This window comes from Fistularia commersonii, chromosome 2, assembly GCF_037954325.1.
Source record: "Fistularia commersonii isolate RoL2024-O1a breed Wild chromosome 2, RoL_Fcom_v1.0, whole genome shotgun sequence".
NCBI lineage: Eukaryota > Metazoa > Chordata > Actinopteri > Syngnathiformes > Fistulariidae > Fistularia > Fistularia commersonii.
Genome location: NC_141285.1, coordinates 13,200,099 through 13,215,868, shown reverse-complemented (window position 1 = coordinate 13,215,868; position 15,770 = coordinate 13,200,099). Strand labels below are relative to the sequence as shown.

Sequence of the window (15,770 nt, the reverse complement as noted above, 5' to 3'; positions counted from 1 at the left end):
CAGTGGTTAGACCAATTTTTTAGGTTGAAGAGCAACTGTCTCTATACATGTGGATGGGCACTTGTAACAGGACACTTAAGCTTGTCTTAGCTGGAGGATAAGCAGCTAAAGGGGTGTTAGACTTTGGGATTTTTTTATTTGCCAAATGTTCAGCTTGTCAAGTTCCAAAGACAGAAAAAAAAATCTTTTGACTAAATGTCAACAGTTTGGTACATAGAGTATATGGAGCAGAGAACTGGATAAGTAATCATTTACACAATTAATTTTTGGAATGAAAGTTAATGTATACAGTTTTAAGCCATAGAAGAATAAAGTATTATTGGCCGAACTGTTGCTGTTTAGACATGAGACTGTTGCAATTTCACCTCTCAGCAATGGGCCCTCTGTGACAATAAATGTGTGACACTGTCAACCTTGATGTGTGATTAATTGCCTTTTTTTCTGTCCCTTTCTCTTGGACTCAGGAACCACACAGTTGTGAATTCCAAGGTTATTGCTGTGACAGTCAGACCTGAGCCCAAGGCTACTGAGTCTTATCTGGAGATTGAACTGGCTCATCTGGCAAATGTGAGTAACCAATGAATATTTTCATTTTCAAGAACAAAAGAAAACGGTGTTGTTGTCTTTTTTATAGATGAACAATAAAAATGCTTGTTTTATTCCTCATTACTGGCATTCATATGAAAACGATTATAAAAACCCTTTTGTCTTTTGCCCAAATGTTTCATAAAGCCCACAACACATATCGCCTCCTGTTAGCCAACATACAATTGTGCTTAATTGGCTTGATAATTATTTTGTAAGCACCCAGCGCCAAGAGAGTGCAGTGCAGTCAGATAATTACAAGCACAATCCCTTTTATGACACAGACCTTTTTATGCAACTTCAAGATAAAGTGCATTTGAGTCGCATTTGAGTCAGCAAGTGTATGCTTCATTAATATAATGTGCGTTTATGCCTTGCCTGCAAAACATATTTTCTGTGGATGAGGGATGTGAGTGTAGTAGGTTAATGATCAGGATCAAGTATTCTTATTATTCACTTATAATGTTTCGTCTGTTTCCATGTCTTCCAGGGTACACTGAACCCATACTGTGCACTCTGGGACACCAACGCAATGTAAGTGGGAATGCATGTCACTTTTCATCCTAGATTTTGTGTTAAGGACATCCTTTCAACCCAAGTTAACCCCACTTGGTTTTTTGATGTGAATTATAAGCACCTTTGATGTATGTTTAGATTAATAAAGAATGAATGACTCGGTTTGAAGTCTGCCACACATTGCATATAGGTCAACTAATTAAATATAAATGTATTTAAGGCTTTAAGGCTTTACACAAATGCCAATGTTATTTCTTATGCCTTTAAGATTCTGTTGGACTTGTTATTCACTATATAGCAGTCCCATATTGCTATTTAAATGGTGTATCAAGTATGGTTATAACGTAAATGCAATTTTTTGAGGAAACAATTACATTTTCACTTGTCAATGTTAAGACAGACTCTCAAGGTAAAGTCTTACATTTTCCTTGACCAGAGTGATATTTTAAACATGAAAAGTGCTACCAACAGACTTTCAAGACCATTAACATAAAGACGTCAAATAAAAAAAAAAAAAAATCAAGTCAAGTTGCCATAATAAGTTCTATCAGCTTGCTGCACAGAATTCTGAATCAATAAATTGGAAGCATGTGTCCACTTAAAAATACATTAAAAAAGTAATTATCTTGAAAGTCTGTTTTTACAAGAGAAATTACAGACATGAAAACTGAACTGTCACTTTACCCAAAGTTCTGAAGTATCAGATATCATTCTAATTTCATAACACAGCAAGAACTCTAGGGTCATTGAAAATGCACAAAATCTGCAAATTTTAGAAATTGCACTTTGCATAGGGCCCAGTATTTGTTCACAAAATACACTTCTACTTAAATAATGAAAAATTATTGTGATCTTAACAATCCCCATTCTCCTCTGGTTGGCATAATGATGGTGTTTTATGTTTTCAGCAGAAGTATCTTGTGTGTGCATAGTTTACAACACTGTTCTTATCACAGTGAGAGGTGTTAAAAATCCAGACGGCAAAAATCCCTTGACTCTGCAATGAGGGCTGATCATTGGCTTACAGAAGTCAAGAGACGACTCTGAGATTGGACTGTTGTTTGTGATGGATTATCTCAGCCCTTTTTTTCACATTGTTGTATTTTTGGGGTGAGCGGTCACAAATTTAGTTTTATGTTACAGATATCCTAAAGTAACCTCTCAGCATATCCACATCTCTACTGGTTTTCAGCAAATGCACAAGAGTGATCCTGAGAAAGCAGCGCAAATTTTTAAAATCTTCAAAAATAGTGTGATATTTATCCAACTTTGTTTGTGGATTTCTAAATGGTAGGACTGTTCATTCACATTCAACATTCACATCCTCTCCTCTTTCTCTCCCTCCAACTCTTTCACTAATTTCAGGCAGGAAGGAAGAGATAGATAGATAGATAGATAGATAGATAGATAGATAGATAGATAGATAGATAGATAGATAGATAGATAGATAGATAGATAGATAGATAGATAGATAGATAGATAGATAGATAGATAGATAGATAGATAAAAAGCATCTGCCAAATGACTGTATAAAATCCAACTTAATTAGAAATTATGCTCTTTGAATATTTGCTGATCTCTTGGAAGTTCAATGACAAATTATTGCAAATATTTGTGCAGCTGCACAGGCCTTGCCAGCATTTCATTGTTAATATTACTAAGTTTGCATGTGCATGGTCTGTCCTCTACAAAAGATGATCTGTCCTCTACAAAAGATGGTCTATTTTTGAATGGCAAATATATAGCTGGGAAAACTCTCATGCCCTCACAATCTTGCTCTGAGTTCCATGATACAAATATTTACTAATTGTAATGTTTTTATTATCATTACATTAAGTAATTTTAATCAGTGCTCCATGATAAGATTATTACTTCAGTCGGTTGTCTGCTCCTATTATAGAATACGAGTCATTGAGGGGGTAATAAACCATCTGTCACCCCAGTTAGTTCATAAAAAGTGAGAGTGCTCAATCTAACAGTTTGCAGGATTAAATTTTGTTCACAAGTGGGGAATTGTGTAATGTTGCATGATGCACTGGCTTATTGTGATCCAGATTTAGAACATGTTAAGACCACGGTGAATCCTGGAGGCCAGTTTTCAGATGGCTGCTTAGACTGATTAAACTTCTGAAATAGAAATATTGTTTTCTGAAAACCATTTTTCTACGCGTTTAAACTCAGAAGATCCTTTTGATAAAACTGCCAGCTTCATATCACTGCAAGTGTTATGCTTTTAATACTGGAATCTCTCTCTGAGTTATGTCCTCTGATTACATTGTGTCATGTAATAGACTATTGCCTTTGCATTTTTAATATAGCTAAGAGTGAAAATTAATTCACATCAGTGATATCAGAAGGTTAGCAAGGTTCCCGATATTTCATTCAAGAGAGAAGGCTTTTCATCATTCTTAATTAGATAATTTCTCTGTGGTAACCCATCAACACCAGGCAAATGAAAAAGTTTGATATTTTGAAGTCATTTATACAAGCTTTGGGAGGCGAAACAATTTATAGGTAAGTTGTCTTTTTTTAATTGTTTTTTTTTTAACAATATTGAGATACAACTTTCTAATATAGTAAGGTCCACATCATTACCCTGCCTGAAACTGAATACACTCACACAAACATGCGCACATACACGCATACATATAGTTACTTGTAGCCTGGATCTATCTATCCATCTATCCGTCTGTCTGTCTGTCTGTCTGTCTGTCTGTCTGTCTGTCTGTCTGTCTGTCTGTCTGTCTTGTCCGTCTTGTCTGTCTGTCTGTCTGTCTATCTATCTATCTATCTATCTATCTATCTATCTATCTATCTATCTATCTATCTATCTATCTATCTATCTATCTATCTATCGATTTTAACTTCCGGCGCTATCACGGCAGCCTGCCAGATCGTTCCCATACATTCTTTAAATTTTTCACATTCAGGGGTCATATGTTCTTCGTAGTATAGGTCACTGATCCAGAATGATGCTGAATATTGACCTCTGAACATGGAAGCCTCTGGAGGTGATTTTCAAATATTTGTAATATAATAGTTAAAGGTTGAGACAAATCCAAGTCATTAAACAAAGTAGCCTTCATTGCATGGCTTAAAGTCCCCTCTCTTCTTGTAGCAGCTGAAGCTGATTCACCAAGTATCAATTCATGTATTACGATTGGTTGCTTGATTGGATGGTCAAATTCCGACATAATATGAAATGCAATATGTTGACGCACCCCTGGACTGTTTACAGATTAGACTGATTTCAACCACTGCCACACAATGGTAATAGATTATATTTTGGATTTTTTGGCATTACTGGCAGTACAGAGGGTAAAATTTGCATTTAAATAGCATAACTGTCGGGCCTCTTGCAGTCTTGTTAGGGAGTAATAAAATTTCATGTGAATCGTTTTTATTATTGCCTTGAAATATTGTGTCATAAGATGTTTAAAATCTCAATAAGGGAGGGACATGTCCAATAAAACAACATCATTTATTTAAATTTGATACTCGTTCAGTTTTGTTCAAATTCAGTTGCTCATTGATTTGATTTATTTTAAAGGAAAATAATTTGCCTTCCAGCTTTACTAATTTAGTTTTAGCATTAATGGGAAATTAAGCTGAAAAGAGATTAATGTCCATGCCCTTATTAGACTTTATGTGCTGGGAAAAGTAAATAGCATCAAACAAACTAATACCTTTTTCCTAAGTTAGCAGCTCCACATCACCAAGAATAAGTCAGATGCTTAAAATGATGTTACCTTTCAAACCTCAATACAAACAGGATTTATACCCCAAAAAAAACAATATGTAAGTCAAGTGCCACTAGAAATATATGAAAAAGACCCCATTCACTTGGTTTTCCAGCTTTACTAGATTTTCAAGTGTTTGGACTGACTTAATCTACTTTTAATTCCGTTCATTAATCTGTTGATTCAAGGTTAGCCTCTCCTTTTATATATGTACAACTGCATGTAAATGCAACCATATATGTATATATTTATGTATCTGTGAGTGTGTTGTGTGTGTGTGTGTGTGTGTGTGTGTGTGTGTGTGTGTGTGTGTGTGTGTGTGTTTGTGTGTGTGTGTGTGAATACTGAAAAAATAAAATGCTGTGCTATACATTTAATATTCATTGTGATAAAATTTTTCATTTTAGATCTTAGTACTTTTAAGTGTTCCCAGGATTAATATTTGTATTTCGTTAATGGATTACCAAGATTATTTAGTTGGTTTAACTCAATTGGAGTTTTCAAATCACTTGTGTAAATTCTCTTTAGACGGCCACTAAACGTGCCAGGAAAGAGAATTAAAGAGTGACATATTACCAGCCAGAGCATTCCCCTGCCATTTAATTCTTTTGAAGTCCACAGAATTCATGTCAAACACCCAATGGGAGGCTCAATGTTTATCTTTTTGACTTTTAGATCTCTGATGTTTTACAATCCCCGCTCAGATTATCCTATGCGTATTTGAATCATCGTTGATCAGTAGTTAAGTCTTGTTTTATATCTGATATATACTAGACTGGCATTGAACTGTGGTCCCTCCATTCAATGTCCGGCGCTGTCATGGGCGGCAGCCAGCCAGATCACTCCCATTCATATTTTAATTTTTTCAAGTGAATATATGTAATGTTAGAGCCTTCAGGCAAAAACTTTCCTTTATATTAATAAAGGCCATTAATAAAGGTCTATTCTATTCTATTCTTTTCTGTTCTGTTCTGTTCTGTTCTTTTCTATTCTATTCTAATCTATTAAAGTGACTTTCATTATAGATTGTGATTAAAATAGCATTCTATTCTAGCTTTTACTTAGCTTTTGTTTATGAAGCACTCAAATTTAATTATTAATTCATATTCATTTACATCATTTTAAGATTCTTCTTCTTCTTCTCCTTTCAGCTTTTACCTTCAGGGATCGCTACAGCGAATCAACCTTCTCCATCTAACCCCATTACCTGTATCCTCCTCTCACACCTACTACCTTCATATCCTCTCTTACTATGTCCATAAATCCTCTCCTTGGTCTTCCTCAAGACCTCCTGCCAGGCAGCTCCAATTACAGCATCCGTCCACCAATATATTCACTATCCCTCCTTCTTCGTGCATGACCGAACCATCTCAGTCTGGCTTCTCTGACCTTCTCTCTGAAACATCTAACATGTGCTGTTCCTCTGACAGGCTCATTCCTGATCCTATCCATCCTGGTCACCCCCAAAGAGAACCTTAGCATTTTCATCTCTGTGACCTCGAGCTCTGCCTCCTGTCTTTTTGTCATTGGAACTGTTTCTAGGCCATACAGCATTGCTGGTCTCACCACTGTCTTGTACACCTTTCCTTTAATTCTGGCTGATAGTCTTCTATCGCATAGTACCCCTGACACTTTTCTCCACTCATTCCAACATCCTTGAACCCATCTCTTCACCACTTTTCCATACTCTCCACTGCTCTGGACTGCTGACCCAAAGTACCTGGAATCCCTTAACTTCTTGATCTCCACTCCCTGGAGCCTCACCGTTCCACCTGGGTTCCTCTCATTCACACACACATATACTCTGTCTTGCTGCAACTAACCTTCATTCCTCTCCTTTCCTACACATACCTCCACCTCTCTAGATTTTCCTCAACCTGTTCTCTGCTCTCACTACAGATCACAATTTAATCTGCAAACATCATGGTCCATAGAGATTCCTGTCTAACCTTATCTGTCAGCCTGTCCACTGTTCACCACTGCAAACAAGAAGGGACTCAGAGCTGATCCTCAATGAAGTCCCACCTCCACCTTGAATCTCTCCGTTACCTTTACAGCACACCTCACCAAAGTCACACAACTAGCATGCATGTCCTGCACCAGTCGAACATACTTCTCTGCCACTTCAGACTTCCTAATACAATACCAGAGTTCCACTCTTGGCACCCTGTCATATGTCATTTTCTAGGTCTACAGAAATGCAATACAGCTCCTTCTGGCCTTCTCTGTACTTCTCCATAGCATTCTCAAAGCAAATACTGCATTTGCAGTATTCTTTCTAGGCATGAAGCCATACTGCTGTTCACAAATGCTGACTTCTGCTATCAGTCTAGTTTCCACCACTCTTTCCCATAACTTCATTGTTTGGCTCATAAACTTTATCCCTATATAGTTGGCGCAATTCTGCACATCCCCCTTATTCTTAAAATTGGGCACCATCACACTTTTTCTCTATCCCACAGGCATCTTCTCACTCTAAAATCCTGTTGAATAATCTCCCTAGAAACTCTACCACTGCCTCTCCTAGACACTTCCATACCCCCACAGGTATATCATCAGGACCAACGGCTTTTCCACTCCTCTTCTACCCTTGCTGCTCATTCATTTTCCTCATTCATCAGCTCTTCAAAGTGCTCTTTGCATCTTCCCATAACTCTTCTAGCATCTATCAATACATTTCCCTCTCTATCACCCGTACCTGCTGTACATCATTTCCATCTGTATCTCACTGTTTTGTGAACCTTTATAGCTCATTATCTCCCTCATTATCTCACTCCAACCGAGCATACAAGTCATCATACACCCTTTTTTTTGCTTTGCTACCTCTATCTTACCTTACACTGTACCTCCCTGTTCTCCTGTCTGTTCTCTTAAGTCCCCTGATTCCCACGTTTTCTTTTCCAACCACTTTCTTTACATATACTCCTGCACTTCCTCATTCTACCACCAAGTCTCCTTATCTACCTCTTCCAGATGATACTTCAAGTACTCTCCTACCCATCTCCCTGTTAACATTAGCTGTAGTTGTCCAGTCATCTGGAAGCTCTCCTTGACCAACCAGACCCTTTCTCAACTCCTCCTAGAAAAGCATGCAGCACTCCTCCCTTTTCAGCTTCCATCACTTTGTTGTCTGTATTGCAACCAACATCCTATGCTGTCTGGCTACACTCTCACCTACATCTACTTTGCAGTCACTGATCTCTTTCAGGTTACCTCATCTAAACAAGATGTAGTCTACCTGCGTGCTCCTACGCCACTCTTATAATTTACCATATGTTCCTGCCTTTTCCGAGAAAAATTGTTCAATACAGCCATTTCCATCCTTTGTGCCAAGTCTACCACCATCTGCCCCTCTGTGTCCCTGTCTTGTATACCAATGTGCCCATCCCTTCTTCATCCCCTATATTGCCTACACCAACCTGCCCATTGACATCTACACCGAATACCACTCACTCATTTTCGGGGATATTCTGTATCATTCCTCTAACTCATTCCAGAACATCTCTTTCTTCTCTAACTCACATCCCACCTGCGGGGCATAGCCACTACTAGCCATTACACCTTCAATTTCCAGCTTCATAATTGTATCTGACATTTGTTTAACCTCCACAACATTCTTAACAAATTCCTAACAAATTCTTCCTTCAAAATAACTCCTACTCCATTTCCCTTCTTGTCAGTAACATAATAGATACAGCTTAAAGCCTGCTCCTAAGCTTCTAACCTCACTACCTGTCCACCTGGTCTCCTGGACACACAGTATATCCACCTTCCTTCTCTGCATCATGTCGACCAACTCTCTACCTTTTCCTGACATAGTCCCAATAAGTCCCTACTGTCATTCCCAGACTCTTGCCTTTCCTCTTCTCTCTCTGCTTACGTACACACCTTTCTCTCCACTGGTACCCTGAAGGTCATTGGTACCAATGGCTGTTGTTGTTATCCAGGGCCTCGACCAATCCAGTATGAGATTATTAGGTTTGGTTTTGGTAAAAGTTTTACGCGCAATGCCCTTCCTGACGCAACTCTTTGCATTTATCCACGCTTGGACCCAGCTCAGGGAGACACTGCCCTGTGGTACCAATAATTTTAAGATATGGTAAAATTTAAATTGAAAGCAACTTATTTTGTTTTAATTTGTCCAAAATTTGGTGGGAAGTTGTAAAATCATATTACCATCCTACACTGAGTAATGCAAAGTCTAAATAAAGCAATGAATACAGTGGACCTAGACATGAAAAGTATATGTGATTTTCAAGATGGAGTCAGCTGAATGGGAGGAGAGTGGATTTATGCTCATTTTTTGAGAATTTAACCGAAATTACTAAACATGTCATATGCCTTTTCACTTACTTGAATATTTTGCATAATCAAAACTGATTAATTATTTACATGTCAGGTGGTGAGATGCAGCAGATACAGCTCCAGGTTTTCTGAGCACATGGAGATAATGGCTTCCAGCCAATAAGGCTGACACCAAACTGTTCAAGCAATGACAAAGTGAGAATTAGGAAAATTCACTTGCAAATTACTCTCTCATCAAATTGGGCATTTTTAAATTATCATGTGTCTGACAGGTGAATTTTGAATAATTAAGAAATAAACAATGATTGACTTTTTGCATATTGAATGTAGTCAATGTTAAATAAACTAAATAGCCAACACTGAGATGTTAAACTTTTTAGATGCAGTTTTCACCATTGCAACACAATGTGGGAGGCCAAGGTTAGTAATCATTTTATTGAATGAGCGAGTGATTGAATGGTTGTTTGTTTGTATATATGTGGCCCTGCAATTGACTGGCTATCAGTCCAGGGTGTACCCGGCCCCTCATCAAATGACAACTAGGATAGGCTCCAGCATCCCCAATGACCCTGAGTGCAGGATAAGAGGCAGACAATGGATGATGGAGGTTTAAATATACCCGCCGCCCATGAAGTTAAGGCCCAGTAGTCTTCTCATTCAGCTAAAAGTATAGTCGATTTGAGTTGGGTTGAAATTTGTTTGCTCTCTGATGCCTGCTAATAAAGGCCCTTTAATGGCTGCCTCCTCTGATGTCAAGCTTCTCTGACATTTTCATATCCGAGATAAGCAGCTTTCAAAATTATCCCCATGTCATAGAAACCTACTTGAAATATTACAGTGATAAAGTTTAGTCCATGGATATGGAAACCTGTTTGCTCTTTTTAGTCTAGGTTTGAATAGGAAATACACCCCTGACGGTGACAATCATTCTGATATCCTTAACATGTTTCTTCATCTTGAGATGGTCTCTGTATGCAGGGACATTTTCAGTGATTTGATACAGCATGGTTGGTGATGTGAACAGTAATTCCAAGCTTCACTTCTATAACAACTGTTAACAGTCTGATAAGAACTCCAATCATAAAGTAGCTGGCTTTTGGAGGTATTGCTGTGTTCCTGTAAGGCCACGCTACAGAATATACTTTTGTCTGACCAAGGACTGTTAGACAAGAATCATTGTCTCAATAAGATTTTTCTTGCTACACAAAACTATACGCGTTTGCTTATTTTGCCCTTTTTATCATTTTTTTATCACAGACTGAAATAAAGTGCCCAACATCAAGAGATGCAAGATGGAGGGAATAATTAACCCGTATTCTCTCCACCCTACTCTTCCTGTCAAGACTTTAGAAAATTGCCTAAAGTATATTGCATAAAGCTCAGTGTTGCTCGGAGCCTCCAGCCAAGTACAGTATTTGACTATTCATGCAAGGAATTTACTGAGGTCTCTGGACCCTTTTTCCGGGAGCAAATATTGTGAGCACAGTAATCTAATTTTCCAAATGTAAATTTGTTATTTAGAAGTGGGAGTAGGGGGAGCTTGGACAAGGTAGACAGCTTTACTATTTACTGACTCTTAAATACAGTTTGAACAGTGTCAATGTATGGGTTAAAGACCAGGATCTCTGTGGTTGAAGATACTCAACATGTCAGGACAGACAAATCTACTTGTGCCTCAGTTTCAATACCAAGAAATATGTTTCAAGTAGATTAACATTAGTTTTTCACTACATGACTGTAGGGATATTCTGTGTTTCTTGTAGTTTTTTCATGAAATTACTTTTTATTTCATTTGTTTTTTTAAATCGGTTAATCAATAAAACATACAAAGAATTTTTTTCCCCATGTATTCAGGTTGCAAATGACTAAATTAGTTCAAAAATACAATTTCAACATGATTACTCTGCATAGTAAGTCATTTACTAATAGCAACTCAAGTGATAAATTTTTCAACTTTATACTAAGAAGAGAAAGGAAAACAAAGAATTCAAACCAGGAGGAATTGAAGGTTATTTATATTTATATTAGAGTCAAAATAATGGACTGCATAAGGAGTAAATGGTAATATAACCACTTCATGTTTTACAGACAGTTACTTAATATTTCGTTTTCATTTTCAATGACACTGTAGCTGCATTGTAGCTAAAATAATTGTATACAGCATTTTCTGATTGATTTTATTGAATATTGTTTCAAGAAAAAAATAATTATGGTCATTAACACACACTAATTGTCAAGTTTAACAATATTCACTTATTAAGTCAAAGCTTGTCACCACTGCATGGTAAACGTTGCTATCAGTGTATGGTAAAATACATGGTTTTAGATTCTACAGTCAATATCAGGTCAAAGAACATATAATATATAACTACTCAGTATAGGATGTTCTTTCTTATTCTCTCACTGGCACAGCAGGAAAGGAAACATCCAGACAGTTAGACTCAGTGATTCTTAGAGCTCACACTGCGGACTGAGCTCTCACAGGTGGGAGCTGGCATCAGCTCAAAGTTAACAGCAAGCAGGCACATCACAAATTATATGAATCTGTCACATCAAAAGAAATTGTGGTGTACTTTGGTGGTTAAAGAAATAAAGAAATAATTCTTTCTCAGGTGTGCAAACACAGATTTCACATCCATCCATCCAGCCATTGTCTACCACTTATCCTACTCTGGGTCACAGGGGATTGTGGAGGCTATCACAGCTGCCATCAGGCATGAGGCGGGGTACACCCTGGACATAAACAGATAGTTATAAAAGAAAACCACACACACACATCTCCTGCCCAGTTAGGCGTGGGTGCTGAATCAAAAAAAAATCGACTTAGTAGAGTTTTGAAAAGATCCACACACCAGAAATGCTCCAAAAAGAAAAGATGATTTATTTTACATATAACAGAAAACATAGACAACTAGGATAGAACATAGAAAAAATAGACTTCCTCAGATGCTTAACGCATATCTCCGGTAAACATCTGGGGAAGTATATTTTTTGCTCAAAATGTCATGCATGCAAGAAGAAGTGTTTTGTGTTATTTGTAAAATAAAACTTTTTAACTTTTTCTTGTTTTTGCAGTTTTTTTGGTTTGCAGATTTTTTCAAAACTCTACATAAACAGACAGACAACCATTAATTCTCTCATTTGCACATCTTGGCACTTTTTCTCAATTTTTCCAATTAATCTGCTGCGTATTTTTGAACTGTGTGAGGAAACCTGAAGAAACCCATGCAGACACAGGGAGAACATGTAATTTCCACACAGAAAGGTCCCCTGTCAGAATCGCACCAGGGTCCTTCGTGTTGTGAGAAGCTGAACAACGTGCCGCCCACAAATTTCTCACTGCAGATAATCTGAAATGGGCAGCTGTACAAAGAGTCTGGTAATGTTTTTGTCATGGAGCAATAGTTTCATTGTTGCCCCTTTCTCTGCCCTTTATTGAATTTGTAACAATCAAAAGACTTTGCTTAAAGTAGTGTAATAGAGCTGCTGGAGCTCAGACCAGGTTGCTCTATCATTACTTTTAACTGAACAAAACACCATCTCCCCAGCAGCAGTAGTACGAGAGAGTTTACCATTATGCTTCAGTGCAGCAGGATCAGATCTCATTTAAGCTGTATGGGATTTATCCCATACAGCTTTAAAACCTAAACACATCTATTGATTAAATGCATTTTAAACCATGCTCTGGGCTGATGCAGCCAAAACTGACTGTACCAAGAACTGATTGTAAATTAGCGCACCAAAAGCAGTAACAGAGTTCATACAGTCATGTCTTTCTCGCAGTGTGTATTGTTTGTCCAACGTAACCTCAGGTCCCAACAACAGCATAGTTAATCATTGTAACTATGGTGCATAAATATATTATGGGATTGTTATTGTGGTGAAACATACTTTCTGACAATGCATTTATTTTGACACATTTACTTACATATACAAATTAGAACTTTTTTCCTTTTTTTTGTATTTTTTTTGTCTTTTTTCTCCTTTTTTGGCTTGTTATTATGGTGAAATGTACTTTCTGACAATGCATTTATTTTGACACATTTACTTACATATACAAAGTAGAACTTTTTTCTTTTTTTTGTCATTCAGTATAACTTGGTAGCATTGGGATGGACCTAAATTGAATTTATTATCATGAAATGTTAGTCCTGGAACCTTTCTGTAGTGCTGAAAATCCTTGAGAGCCTAAAGCAGAATGGTAAATCTGTTATGCCCTGATAGGCTTTTTAGACATGACTCAGGGCTCTGACTAGGGACAGATTTTCTCCACAATCGCTGATGTTATTACCAGATTCTACATTTGTTGTCTACTCTGCCTGGTGAACTCCTAGTTTTATATTTAGTCATATATATATGTGTATATATATATTTAATAATAATTAAGCAAATTGGCTGAATAGCTGTGTGTGTGTGTGTGTGTGTGTGTGTGTGTGTGTGTGTGTGTGTGTGTGTGTGTTTGTGGTAAGGTTTTCTCTGTCGGATCAGATATTTGTCTAAAGCAAATCCCTAGCTAAGGAGAGATGAGATGATGTGGGGGGGGGGATATTTTATTGCTGTATTGAGGCGGTGTTGGTCAGCCCTGGTGGGAAATTTGCAACAGGCTGTTCCAGGAATAATAAATATCCCTGCCATATTGATCAAATGACAAAGCAGGATTGCCTCACACAGCAAATGCCAGTCGGTGCACAAATCAGCAGCTACATGCTCTCTTGTGCTAAATCACTGATATGGTGTACCTTTGTCATGAAAGGATCGGGAGGGAAAATACGTGGTGGCAGTGTGGCTGCATGCCCGGGGAGTTTTGTCAGAAATGTTCATTTGAGATTGCAGCAAAGACTGCGTCCGGAGCCGCGCTCGGTTTTATTGTGGCAATAAACTTTTCAAATTCCCCTAAGAACAAAACATGGAAGAAGGACGGTCCTTTCGTTTCACCTACTGGCGGTGTGAATTGGGGACCGGCTGCAACCATTCGCGCTGCTTCCGCGGGGTGGTATCGGTTTTGCAGCGGGGTTCAAAAAAGAGCAACGCGCCGAGAAGCGGTAACTTTCTCGTGTGAAATGATTTTCAAGAATAATCCACGAGCATTATTTATCCCCGCCGTCGCATTAGACATGCAGCCGAGTAAACAGATCCTGCGACAACGTGCGTTGATTTTCTCATTGTATCAGCCGCCACCTCTCACGCCGGCTGAAAGGAGCGGAGTATCCGCCGTTTCCAGGGTGAAAATCCCCCTCGGGGAGCATTCAAAGGCTACTAATTAAAACAGTAGACGGCAAAATCAAGCGGAAAAACCGGGGGGTTTGAGGGGGGGTAGGCGCTGGAGGGGGGGAGAAAAGGGTGGCGAGGAAGCCGTTTGAAGAAAACAAACAGAGGAGTAGACTATGACGAAGGGAGAGATGCAGGTAAATATGTGCCGTTTGTATCCGTTAGCATGATGAGCGGCGCTGGTGGCTGCTATTTATCTGCGTGCAGCGAATCAATCAGCACCGGGCTGGCTGGACAGCGGCTCCGCGCCCCCCCTCCTCCGCGTCCCTGCCTCCCCGTCACAGCCGGAACGCTGCTTGTAGCCTCACAGGAGTCGTGCCGATGAGTCTATTAGCCTTTTTGTTCATTTCATTTTTTTCTTACAACGACCTCCATGCTCGCGCTGTCTGTCGTTTTGTTTTCAAAAAGCCGTCGAAGCTGTCGATACACCCGGTGAAGTCGTGCCACAGCTGGAATTAAACCCCCTAATTACCTCTGCCTTCCTCTTGCAGGAACGACTCTTGGGGAGCCTGGTCCGCGAAAGGATGTAAAACGGTTCTTACAGATGCATCCCATACTAAATGCTTATGTGATCGTGTATCCACCTTCGCCATTTTGGCTCAGCAACCCAGAGAAATAGTAAGTAGGCTATTGATTTGTTATTCAGAGTGGGTTTTTATACACGAATGTAAAGGAGCCGGCGTGTGTGCGCGCGCCTGTGTGCGTGCGTGCGTGCGTGCGTGCTGGTGAGACTGAAAATTGAATCTTTGCTATGCTAATCCCGTAAAACACTAATTTATCCGGAAAAGGGGAGATAGCGATTGGGTGTTTTCTAGTTTGTAGGTTTGAATAACTGCCTGCGCGTTCACGACAGAGGGTGTGTGCATGCTTGTGTAATAATGCCTCTTCCTCGGAATTATGCTCGATATCTATCTCCGTTCATTTAAGTGATAGTAAACATCACGTCTTGGAGAAATTTCGTGAGGCCATGACGGAATATCAGACATCTGTAACTGAGCTTGTAATGAAAATTAATTCATTGACACTGATGAGTACTTACTCATAGACCTAATTGTGATAAAAACAATTCATTATCCCTTTCCCAAGGCCTTAATCGCATTACTTTAAGCCAAACATTTATTTTGCAATTGATTATTTGGTAATCATGCTTTTAGAAATGTGAAAATGGATGAGGTACTAGGACACATTAGTTTGTCTAAATGTACCTCCAATCTGCAGGCCTAAGGACTCACGATCTGCTGGTATACATGAGTTGACTGGAATTACAGATAGGGGTGAAGCAACACACACCCAAAGAAAGTATTTTAATACTTGTGAACCCAAGTTTGTTGTCTCTAGCCTCGAGATATCTGTCCA

General features: G+C 38.7%; 1 protein-coding gene across 3 annotated transcripts in view; it reads left to right on the top strand.

The window, feature by feature from the left end:
- Positions 1 to 15,770, top strand: part of adgrb3 (adhesion G protein-coupled receptor B3) — a 108,343-nt gene that overhangs the window by 72,393 nt on the left and 20,180 nt on the right. For all 3 annotated transcript variants that reach the window (XM_086168205.1, XM_086168197.1, XM_086168190.1), the window contains 3 exons: positions 465 to 567; positions 1,076 to 1,119; positions 14,906 to 15,032. In XM_086168205.1, the coding sequence (XP_086024331.1) occupies positions 465 to 567; positions 1,076 to 1,119; positions 14,906 to 15,032 (274 nt within the window). The remainder of the gene's footprint in view (positions 1 to 464; positions 568 to 1,075; positions 1,120 to 14,905; positions 15,033 to 15,770) is intronic.